This window comes from Parasteatoda tepidariorum, chromosome 3, assembly GCF_982258835.1.
Source record: "Parasteatoda tepidariorum strain Cologne lab strain chromosome 3, Ptep-v5.0, whole genome shotgun sequence".
NCBI lineage: Eukaryota > Metazoa > Arthropoda > Arachnida > Araneae > Theridiidae > Parasteatoda > Parasteatoda tepidariorum.
The window spans coordinates 85,837,887-85,850,834 of record NC_141757.1 but is presented as its reverse complement, the minus strand read 5'-3'; the positions used below and the strand labels follow the sequence as shown (position 1 = coordinate 85,850,834).

Here is a 12,948-nt window from a genome sequence, read left to right as displayed (position 1 = left end):
ATACTTTTTTTTAATTATGAAACAATACATTAAATTTATATAGTTTGTTAAAATTTCTTTTTATAAAACTGTTCATAGTAATGTAATAACTAGTTGAATATATTTCTTTTAAATGTCTAACAATCCTGCTATGTAAATTACATTTTGATTAGCATTCTTCACCACTAAGAAAATGGTGTATATATATATATGATAGCATTTATGACAATTTATCTATTTTATGAGCCTTCAAAAGGTTAAAAGAAATCGGTAAATCTTAAAGCATTCATGCAGATTTATCTATTAATGTGCAGTAAGAAAAAAAAGATATCACCCTGAATAAATTATTTATTCAGGATGATTTCAGGGTTCGAATTATCATATTTTCACTTATTAAAGACCAACCTTAATGTAAATTACGAAATTTGAAAGAAATGAGTAAAATATTTCTTTAAAATTGAAAAGTTTAAAATACGATTTTTTGAATTTTTTTTTATTCAGAAGCTATTTAACTGATTCATTTAAATTTTGTCATCTAAAATTAATGTTTAAAATGACGATAGAGCATGCATGCCTTTCAATTCAATTTTTTTTAAATATGAAGTAATGAAAAATAATCATTAAAATTTTAAATGAAAATTATTTTTTCATGAAACTATTTTTAGATTCATAATTTATTGCAAGAATTTTTTGAACAGTGCAATTAGTTTTGGTGATATGCCAAAAAATGCAACAAGTAAAATAGAAAGTAATTACCTGAAACTTTTGCCTACTATCCTAACTAAATTAATGGCATCAAATTTTCCAGATTTGGATAGTCAAAAATGAAAATCCTTTTAATAAAGGCATGTTTGTTTACAAATATCTGTTTTTGTGTCTGATTCTGTAACATAATTAATAACACTAAATTTATTAGCATGTTTGAGGTTTACCCCTTGAGGAATTCAATCAATTTGTTTAAATGATTGAATTTTCCCCCACAAAAATTTAATCACGAGAACAAAAGTTATTATAGGTGTTTTTTTCCTTCCATACTGTACATAAAGTAGCATTATAATGTCTAATACTAATAAGTAATATTTTAATGGCACTTTTAGTCTAGTGTTCAATTCGGTTAAAGTATCTTAATTTCATTGTCGAAGATTATGGTTGTTAGGAACTTTATAAAGTCTACCTTCTACTAAATGTTGTTATTGTTTAACACTGTTATATGCTTAGTCAAAGGCTTCAAATTTAAAGCAGTTGTGCAGATATATTATGTATCTTATAATGCACAAAATGTAATGTTACAATATTTTTGAGGAATAATTATTTAGTGGCATATTTATTTTATTCCATAAAAAATTCATTATAATTTCAAAGTCAAACATTTTATTTGTAAAAAATTGTAAGAAATCTGCTTATTTACAAAATGTTAAGCTGTCAATGTTAGTCTTACATATTCTGCTTTATTATTATAGATGTTTTTTTCATTAATGTTTATTTATTTATTTATCCTCTTAGTTTCATAAAACTTATAAAGACTTCTCCAGAATCAATAAAATCTGAGCTAAGCAATTACTTATATCCTTTCTTTGTGTACATTTACATGACTCTACTACAAAATAATAAAGTAGATGAAGGTAATGTTAATTTTTGTTTGTTGGAAATTAAATAATTTGTAGAATTTTGATTTTTAATGAATTTTTATTACCTATAACACTATCATTGTAATTTGTTTATAATCTTGTTATATTATAACATTTCGTTTGCAAAGATTACTAAATTTTTAATCCAGCTTGCATTATATCTACTACATATTTAAAATATTGTTTTTATTTGTAGTTGTCTAGGAGGAACAGTTTATTTTATATAATTTGTAAAAGTCATTGAAAATGATTTTTATGTGAGCAGGACAGTAACAGATATTTGAAATCAAATTTAGTTTTAATATGTCTCATTGGGCCAGGGTAGCCTGGTTGGCAAGGTGCTGGACTCATGTTCGTGAGAACAGGAGTTTAAATTCAGCTGGCCAAAGACTCAATGTGTAGTAAATGGAGTTGGTGCATGTTAAATCTGTGGGAACACAAAGTCCTACATGTTCCCATAACAAATTATACCTCTGGGTGTACTGAATTGGAGATTGGTCGTTCTCTGGTCCATGTCAAAATTATGATATGTGGATGAACGGGTCCACCCTATAAACGGGTGTGATGTATGGGTGTGGCAGAAGTCGAATTCTTGGCCATAGATGGCGCTAAGGGAAAACAAAAACAATCGCACCCCTTGCCTTAATGGCATAAAACAACCACATATCTCTTATTGAACATCTATTCTTTAAATTCTGAAGAGAGTCCTACATACTAAGATAAATCGCATCAATATTTTCTAAAGTACCTTGTACTTTAAATAAATATATCTTGAAATTAATGAATACATTTTGTATTAATTAATTTTCAACATGTGAAGAAGTTAAAATGCTAAAACAAATGAAAAATAACTTACTAATTTTATAAATATATCATCTAGATGACAGCATCAATTTTAAATATTAGAACCAAATATGTACTAGTATTCATTTAGAGGGAATAAATCCAATTAGTAACGTCACTAACAGCTCCACTCGTATCAGTTAGAAAAGTACTAACTCTCTCAATTACTACAGTACTCAGTTACTTATTCGAACTTAGCATCCTGCTGGTAGTATTTATCAGCAGTCTCAAAACAATTTGTATTCATCTGCTTTGTATTAATATGGAGATTCGTATCAATTTGAGGCGTAGTTCTGAACTATAGGTTAATTTTTTTAAATTAATACAAAGAAGTTGATTTATAATGAGTGATACAGATTGGATTCTGTTTCTTCATAGACTATCGTAATTCATAATACTGAGTTTCTATAAATGTATTGAACATATATTACATTTTCATGCTATTTAAGTCAAAACGTATTTTAAATTTTTTTCAACTTACATAATTATGGAATAATTTCCATTAATACTTCTATAAATTTTTACTCATCTCTTCTGTTAATTAAGATTGATAGGTATTTGCTACTGGAAGTATTAGGTTTTTGTAACTGAGACTAAGTTGTATAAATATCTGTAATTTGGAATATTAGTTTTAGCTAAGAATAACACATTAGTCTTTTAGTAGTTAGTATATTACACCATATAATAAAGTACTGCTTTGTTATTTATTCAATATATGTGCGAATGCTTTGTGATTAACTGTGATATTATGTGATAAAGTTATTTTACAATTCAAATTTATTTAACTATAGCAGTATTTTTTTTATTAATATTTAACCTTGAAAACATAAATTTCTGTATCATTTTTTTGAAACTAATTTTTGTGTCTTTCAAAATATTCTTTAGCATTTTTAAACTTTATTATTTTTTTATATCTCTTCAATTACTTTATGCCAAATTTTTTTCTCTCTTATGTTCTAGTTATTTATATTTTTCATTACTAAAATTTTTTTTAATTACATTTACCAAAACTTATAATGAAATTTCACTTGTACATAATTAGTGCAATTACATCTGTCACACATGACTAAATATTTAATTCATTGAAAGTATTTTTTTTTTTTAAATTTTAGGAATGTTATATTAAGTTTAGTTTTTAAAATTGAAAAAATATGTATTGGTCTTAAATCTGAGGTTAAATTTTTTTTATTCAAAATAAAATTAGAAAAACTATTTTTAGTGACTATTACTATCTATTTTTTTTCATACACACATTGCTGTGCACATTTCGTATTCAAAAAGATTTAAATAAATAATTTTTTTAAGAAGTTACAAAATCATGATTATTTCATTAATTTATTGATCATTGTTAAATTCAATCATGTCTTTTTTTTAAAGAAATTTTTTTTAAAAATAGACAATTTTCATTAGCTGAAGATTTTTTAACTTTTTTTAATAAGAATAAGATTTCAAAAATAATAAGAAATCAAATTGAGGAAAAATATCTAAAATTGAAGTTTTTAAAATTTTTATTATTATATCATTCTAAGAAGCATAATTTATACATATTTTAGTCTAAATTATTGTATTTCCATAATTATTGAGTTATTTTTTGAAAAAAGGCAAAATTGATTCATTTTTATGTCTTTACAGATTGATTTATTTTTATTTCTGTCTCAATTAAAGATCATATAAATCAATAAAGCAAAATATATGATAGAAAAATTATACCAAAAAATATCTTGCTTTATTCATAGCATAGTAAAAGTAAAGATTAGAGTTCTAATATATGATATATTCATGTGAAAGGACAATATTTTATTATTATTTTTTCTGTACAAATGCATGTTGACAACAAAGTTATAAAAAAGCATAAAATAATATAAATTTTTTAGTTAGTATATGTCAAAAAAAGAGAGAATTTTAGAGAGAATTCAAATAAAATGATTTTAGTAAGTTCTGATTTTTATGTTTGGATTAAAATTGACACCTTGTAAAAAAGTATTAAGAATGTAAGTTAAAATTACTAAATTACAACTGTGTTGTCAAACTGAAAATGTACAATTTTTACTTTTGTTTTTAATTTGCAATGATTTTAAACATCTTGTATTAATTTCTTGTGTATTTAATTTTAATTTCTTGAACATAATCTGCAAAGTGTTTTTGTTTTTAACAATTTCTTTGATATTGTATTTATCTTTATAACATGAGTGAATTGTATCTGTTTGCTTAATTTTAAATTATATGAAATATCATTTGACATAGGGCAGCAGTTTCTGTTGACATATTCACCTCTTTTTTCAAATGCTGCTGGTTATGCAAGTGTGTTAAAAGCTTTGCAAGATTTCAGACACTTTCATGAATTTGAAAATCATACATATTTCAAGCAGTTTTGGTAAATATTTTAATGTTATATTGCAATTTTTGATTTTTAAAATTGTACTTTTTGCTAAACTATTTTATTTTAGTGTATGATGTATTTTATTAAGTCAATGTTTTATCTTGATTTTTTAAATTTGTTTCTAAAACTAGTATAATAGTCATTAAATGTGAAAAATAAGTTATTGGACTCCTTTTTTTCGCTTTTAGTTCGTTGTGTTTAAAATTTGTATTTTCAAAATTATTATGTTTGTTTGATTTTGAAAGCATGAATAAAAAAGCCAAAAAACGAGATGTGACAATAAAAAAATAAGTTAAAAGCATTGCTTATCCTCTGTTTAAAGTTAACATTTAATTTCTCAAAAAGATTGTACAAATTAATAATTATCATGATTGTGAAATATCTTTTGACTAAGCTTTAAGACTTAGTTTCAGTTTAATCCTTTGACACAGAATTTTTATTAAACTTAATATATCATTAATTTGTATTAATTTAAGATACTACACTACATATAGTAAATATACTATTAATAATAAACTACTGAATTTAGTTAAACATTTATACATGATAATATTAGTAACATCTGGAAATTAACAAAGTTCTTTTAAGTGTTACTTCAATATAATTGTTAAGATATTATATGCAATTCATATCCTATATTTACGGGCATAATTTGAAAACTTTGAAATTGTAAAATAAAAATATCATCTATATGAAACAAATAACTTTCTTAAATTAAAATTTTTTTGTTTAAAAATTTTACCTTTAAAAGAAATGGTATTAGATTTTTCTAGAAAATGCAATAGGAAATATTTTATGCTAGACTGAAATTTTAAACTTTTTAAAACTTGTTTGTTAAAATTTTATTTTAAGGCATAATTATAAATTTATTATAAGTGTTTTAATTTTATATATTTATGATCATGTGGCAGCACTTGTGCAAATGTTGGCACTAACAATGAGATAGGCTGTAGATACAGAGTTAGATACTGTTTCTAGTAAATCATCACAATTTTAAAAAGAGAATTAGATAGTGGTGCTCTTTATTTATCTAGGGAAGAAGTTGAATTTTATTTCCATCTTATCCAGTTTTATCCAGTCATGGATTTTAATTCTGAATCAACTGTACTAACTATGCCTTTCATTGTTGACTTTTCTCTGTAATGTTTTATAATAAGGTACAACTTCATCTTAAATAATGTTGAACTAAAAATATTTTATTTTAAAAAATTTCTTACTTGAATCAACTTAAAAATCTTCAATCAAATTTGCAGATTTTATTTTTGGGAATTTGTAATATGTTATTTTTAAATTTATTAAACAAATTCTCTATTTTAATATGGCATGGTCATGTTGGTGTTGAATAAATACTTAGTGAAGGGTAGCTTTATTGTTAATATTTAGAACAGTAGAGGCTAACATTTGCTTTGCAATTGGCGAGAATAGCTAATTTTTATTAAAAAATTTACTTATTTTGACTTGAATTTTAGTCATAAATCAATGAAAGTGAGAAAGAAATGTACAAAACTCTAATTAAAAACAGCCATTATAAGTTTTATTTTTCACATTTGTATAATTGTTGATTAATTATATTGTGCTTTTATAATTTCATTTTTATTTTAACTGCATTTAGAAATTTTACCCGCAAAAATATAAATTCATAACTAACTCTTGGTTAAGTAAAACTTCTGCTGTTCTAGATATTAGTTGATCTTTAAAATAATTATTAGCCCAGTATTTGAATTAATTGATTGAATCTTCAGCTCTATCTTTACAAATATACACACAGACCAGGGCTCGAAAAAACTAAAAAAATTTACCCATCCCTGAGAACGGCTTGTCCAATAATGTACCCGTCCTCCTTTAAAACTAACCCGTAGCTTCTATATAAATAAATATATAATTTTCTCTTATTTATTATAAACATTTATATAAACTGAACAATGAATAAGTAGTTACTAGGATTACATTATACAGTAATAAAAGAAATACTAGGTTATTAATAATAACCTAGTATTTCTTTTATGAAATAATTTATTTATTTTATGAGATAATTAAAATGACAAAGGTCAAGTTATCTGGAATGTCAATTTATCCGAAGGTACTGCGTTTTTTAAATGAATCAAATATGACGTTTGCCAGTTCCACAATCAAGCCAATGATTTAAAGAGGTTTCTGCACAGAAATCTGAAAGGGGTTTTCCATTTAGGTAGATGTTCATAATTGCGTTTAACGCTTCTTGTTTAAAACCAGTACCTATTGTATTTCTTTGTAAGTTCATTGCTGAAAATTTCCTTTCAACCTCTGCAGTACTCCCAGACAGAGAAAACATCAATTCCACCATGTGCAGCATGTTGCTGTATTTCTAGATTAAAGGGTCATTTTAAAAGTGAGGCACTAGACTCTTGTAAGATAGCAAAAATTGAAATTGTGTCACGAACATTAACGAGAAAATGGCCGTCATTCGAGAAATTCGTTGTCCTCGGGGAATTTTTGACCGCTGAGGACGGGTGGTTTTTCGAGCCCTGACACAGATTATTATTGCATAAATTCATCTAAATTTCACATACACATAGCAAAATTTGCAAATATAATGTCCTTATATGTAAAATTTTTATCTTGTTTAAATTAAATCTAAATGTTAAAATAATTCTGGAAAAATTTAATAATTTCCTTTACAGTTAAGAATATAATCAGAAAAAACAGCCTGTAACAGATAAAATTCTTTACTTTTTGTTCTTTGCAGTGTTAACTCTGTTCAAAATTTTTACTTTTTTTAGCAACACAAGGGTTCTTCGCAATTTTCCTCCTATTTGTTATAATATTTAATTTTTGGTTTCTATCAATTGTATATTTTTGTTTTATTATTCATATTTAAATTTGCTTTAAAATAAAAAAAAAAGCTATTTAGTTATATTAAGTAAAACCTATTTAAAAGAGAAAATGTAGGCAAGAAAGGTTTATAGATGTACATGATATGTTAAACTTTAAGTGGATAGTCACATGGTACATAATGTAGGATAGTTTTAAGTTAATTGTATATATTCATAATAATATCAATATTTTATTTTAAAGCTGTAAATTTTCCTAAATTATATTTTTTTGTACAATTTTTATTCTTTGTGTAATTTAAAATCTATGGTTAACAAAAATCCTAATTTGGAAAGAAAAAATAACTGAGCTATAATTGTCGATTTCATTGTCATTGTATTAATAATTTTTTTTGTTCTAATTATCTATTATTCTCTCTTGTTACATCTATAAAAGGTTTTTAATTACATCAATCCCATGTTATTAAACTTCGGTTATTAAACTATTAAGAAAAATATATTTTGTTAGAATTTAAATGAAGCATATTTTTACTGTTGGAAATTTCAAGATTATTTTTATTTTCAGATTTCTATTTAAATTTTTAACTTTATTTGAATGACTTTATTTTTTACTTTATATGAATTTTTTTATTAAAATTAAATTAAATTATACATTTAAAATTAAATTATAAGTTTTTTTACTGTATTTATAACTGTTTTTTTATTGTAGTAAATATTTGTATTTATGTTTATAGTATAGCACTAATTGTTTTGTGTATTTTAGTGAAAGCAAGTATATTGTCAATTCTACGGAAGAATGCTTTTCTAAAGTAAAATCTTTTTTAGAGGTAAATATTTTATATTGTTATTTTTATTCCTGAATTTAACTTTGTCTATGTAAGTTAAACTTTATCTATGGAAGATGAATAGTTTAGAAAAACCTATTTTAAGTTTCAAACTATAAAAAATATGCTGTTTTTTTATTCTGTTTTTCTTATCTGAATACTTTATAAGAGTGATACTCAGATAAGGCGATACCTATAAGGGTATAGCTCAATTTTCTTTTCTTCGATTATATAAATATTTTCTTTATTCCATTGTCTTTTTTGCATTGTTAGTGTTCTGTGTAAAAAATTGTTAAATTAATTTTCTATTCACTAGTTAAATGCCAATCTCCATAATACTGTCAAATTTTTTTCTAATTTCTGACCCAAAAAATGCATTTATTTTGTTGTTGAAAATTAAAATATGTTCTCTCCTGATTTCGTAAATGCAAAATATTTTTGTCAGCAAGCAGTTTTTTGTTTGACCTATTGGTGCTGAAATATGTGATGCCTCATCCACTGATCTCCAGTTTTTCCTGCAGCGCACCCAAGTCTTATCTTAAAAAAATACTCTTTGATAACATATTTATTAAGTCTATTGCTTTAAGGTATTTAAGATAAATATCTGCATATAATAATTATTAAAATTAGGTAAAAAATGTTTTTGAAAATAATTTTCCAACCATACTGTTAAAACAAATTTACAATCAGTCTATAGCATCAAAGCGTAAAAATCATATTTATCACAAAACTATCATAGCTATTTTTTACATGCAGTGGTAACACTAATGAAAGCGAAAATACAAATTGATTTTGATTTCAATTCAAGGCGGTAAATATCACTGTGAAAATTATAGGGGGGACTAGTTGCGCCATCTCTTAGCAATATTTAGAAATACAAAAATGATCGCAGGATTTAAAGAGTAAAGTAAGTAGTGACAAATTCAATTTTAATGATGCAATTTTTCTTTTTGTAGCATGACATGACATGTTGCTGTTTGTTTCAATGAAGATATGAAAGTAATAATGTGTAATAATTTTGCCTGTAATTTCAACAAACATTTTCAGGGCTCATACCTTTAAAGCTCCTCTGATTTTTTAGTGAATAACACTTATAAATAAATAGGGTTCACACCAGTAGTGCAAATGTAGTGGTCTAACAGGACCACCTAAGTATTCATTTAGTTGACCAAAAATTTAATATGGTCAACAAACCTGAGGATAAAAATCAAACTTCGCAATTACATAATTCATGTTATGATTCACATCAGAAAATATTCTATATTATAGCTATCCATATAGCTATAATAACTAATTAGGTTCATTAACACATAATGATGGAACATTTTTAAAAAAAAAATTAAGTGAAAAAGTTAAAATAATATAATAATATTAGTAAATAGATTCGACATAGAGACTAAAATGCTGAGACCAAATAAATTAATAAAGGAGAAAAACAGAGAAGCTAAGAGCTAGCGAAATATTATATTAAAAATTAATTATCCAGAAATTATAAATTTCAAATTAATAATTATAAAAGTCAATTCTAAAAGAGCGAAGCATATTAGTTTTTAGATGAACAACTATATTGCCAGCACATGAATGCAAAGCACAACACAACATGCAAATTTGAACTTTCAACATTTATTTTAAAAGTTTTTGTGCCAAACACTTTCAGTCACTGCCACACATTTGAGTTCTAAACCATGCGTGAAACAATAAAATAAGTACAACAATTGCTTTTTTAAATGCATGAAATTTGATGCAATTCCAAAGATATTACAAGACGACAAATTTGTTGCCCATGCGTATGATTTTAGCGACATTAGTAGAACATTTGCTGACAATTGTCTCCATACTGGTGTGAATCCTATTGATAAATTACTTTAAAGAACATGGAATGGTTTTGGAGATTATATAATAAATACGTGAATTATTAGTTATAACCATAGTTGACAAGCATTCTGATAGTTTTTTTCTTCTTCTTTTTTTAATAAAGGAAATAAAGAGTCAAATTTTGATCACTATAGTTAGACTGCACATTCATAACAAAGGTAAGTATATTTGCTCATTCATAGAACTTGTTTTTAAAATTTTCACCATTTACTTGTTTTAATAACCCTTTCATATTTTTCATTTCATATTTTCAAAAATCATCTATCCCTTTTCATAGTATTATATATAGCTAAGTATTTTAATTTGTGTTAACATTTTCTTAAGGAAAATTGGTTTCATTTTCAATAGCTTTGCCCTTTTATTTCTTGTAATATTTAAGATATTCATTGTTAAAATTAATGAAGCTTCAAGGGAAAGAACAATTTTTTTTTATCCTTATACCAATTTGTATTGAAAGTACTCACAATCAATTGAATATACCAACATACATTCGAAATTAAATTAATGTAATTTTAAACATCTAAGGTTATACTTAAGTTGAAAAAAGGCAATTTGCTCTTAACTGTTACCAACCATTTACTATTGTATTTTAATGTTTACTAATTTTTCTAGTGAATTCTCCGCAAAATATCCAAGAAGGCAAAGAATTGAAGTCCGATAACATTGTCAAATCTTCTAGCTATGAAGCTGAATATGATGTTTCCTCAGTAGAATCAGAAATAATGAAATTCAAATCTGTTGTAAAAAGTTTGAAAGGAAATTTGTGTAAACCAATTAGTTATACTTACAGAATTTTGACACAAAAGAAAAGGTATATAACTTTTACTTTGTTGAGATTGCTTTTGATTGAAGCATAATTATTATGTTTTACCTACACATAAAAGCTTATTTTGGGAAGACATGCTTTTTCACATACATTAAAATTTTAATAACTTATACCAAACAGTACAAGAATATTTTACTACAACTTTTTCACCGTATTATTTTATTACTATTAATGCAATATCGCATATAATATTTCTTCTATGTGGAAAATTTCTTTTGTACATTTATTTTATAAACTTAATATCCTCTTTTTTAATTAGCTATCCAGGAAAGTTAGGCTTTATAAAGAAACAATTTCATAATAGTTTATAACTGTGTCTTGAATTCTTAAAACATATTTAAACCTAAAACTTATGTGTCATATAGTACACTAAATCACCCATAACTTTAATGAAATCTCTGCCATATTTATTTATATTAAAAATTATATAGTTCTCAGTAATTAAGTCCTTTTCTGTTATTTATTTTATATTTATAATATGCTATCTATGATAATTGATAAAAGTTACAAATTTTGTGTCACATGATACAAAAATGTATTCATGACTTAAGTTTGTGAGGTGACTTTTTAGAACTAAAGATGTCCGTCTTCAAGTTGCTTCTTTTACAATCATTGTTACAAATAGTTTTTCTGATCATTTTTCTTCATCATTTTTAATTATGTTGATTTTTCCTTAATTTTAAATGATTTTATTTTTTTTCTCTCTCCAGTCTGTGTGCCGTAGATGTTAATGCCAGCAACACTTTACTAGCATGTGGCTTTGAAAACTCTGAACTTCATTTATGGGATCTAACCAAAGATTTTTTGAAAATAAAATCAGAAGGGAAAAAATTAGTTCCTGTAAAGGTGGATTCCGGAGAATTTGAGAAATTTTTATCTTGTGATATTTCTGTTGAGAAAGTTTCGAATATGGGGTAATTTTTATGATTGATATTTTTATTTATTTCTTTATATGTTTTTAAAAATATATTGGTTTTTATAATATTGACTAATATTTTTATTAATTTCCATTTTCCATTGTTCTATTTTGATTCAGGTTTTGCATCTTGCTTCCTCCTCTTCTTACATTTTCAATCTAAAATTTTCTTTGGATGAGATTAAAATTTGGTTAAAAAAATATTAGTATTGATATGAAGCATTTTTTTAAAGTAAAAGATAGTGCAAAACACTAAACACATTACAAGTTATATAACAGTTAAATGAGCATTATAATGTATCTTCTCCATAAGAACACTCGAAGTAGCTGCCCAGCTTGATTTGAGTGTATATGCCTCAGGCAAATTGTAAATTCCAGCTCTTTGCAAACTGTCAATGTCCCTTTGCAATGCACCTATATGGCACAATGCAATAAGCCTAATAAATGACGTTAGCAAAGACTAGATTTTCCAATTAGTTTAGGACACCTTAGAGAAAGTGTTAGACTTATGATTTTATTATGTTTGATTACAGAGATTAAAACTGGATTGGACAAAAGTTAGAATCTAAAACAAGTGAACTGGACTTTTTCCTCTCGCTGTATTGACTGATTATTTTTTTGTTATTTGGCTAAGAAAAGTAGATTAGAAATCGAGAGAATAGAAATTTTTTCACTCAGAACTTCTTTTCATAAACCTTAGAAAAAACACAACTATGCAAAAAGAGGCGGAATTTAATACCCTGTTGAACTAATGCCAAACAAGGTAAATTCATTTGTGGACTAAGCTTGAATAAGCTAAATGTGCTTTATAATTAAATTTTACTTGTACAATGTATGAAAAAAATTAACATTTCTGGTCTTGCTTAT

At 25.1% G+C, this 12,948-nt stretch overlaps 1 protein-coding gene across 3 annotated transcripts in view; it reads left to right on the top strand.

Moving 5' to 3' along the window:
• The window catches only part of LOC107453481 (TAF5-like RNA polymerase II p300/CBP-associated factor-associated factor 65 kDa subunit 5L), a 28,668-nt gene that overhangs the window by 3,618 nt on the left and 12,102 nt on the right, over positions 1–12,948 (top strand). The window contains exons 3-8 of one of the 3 annotated variants that reach the window (XM_016070338.4): positions 1,483–1,601; positions 4,695–4,824; positions 8,404–8,467; positions 10,443–10,497; positions 10,952–11,150; positions 11,876–12,079. In XM_016070338.4, coding sequence (XP_015925824.3) covers positions 1,483–1,601; positions 4,695–4,824; positions 8,404–8,467; positions 10,443–10,497; positions 10,952–11,150; positions 11,876–12,079 — 771 coding nt within the window. The remainder of the gene's footprint in view (positions 1–1,482; positions 1,602–4,694; positions 4,825–8,403; positions 8,468–10,442; positions 10,498–10,951; positions 11,151–11,875; positions 12,080–12,948) is intronic. The other 2 variants (XM_016070340.4, XM_016070339.4) reach the window with 2 other exon arrangements.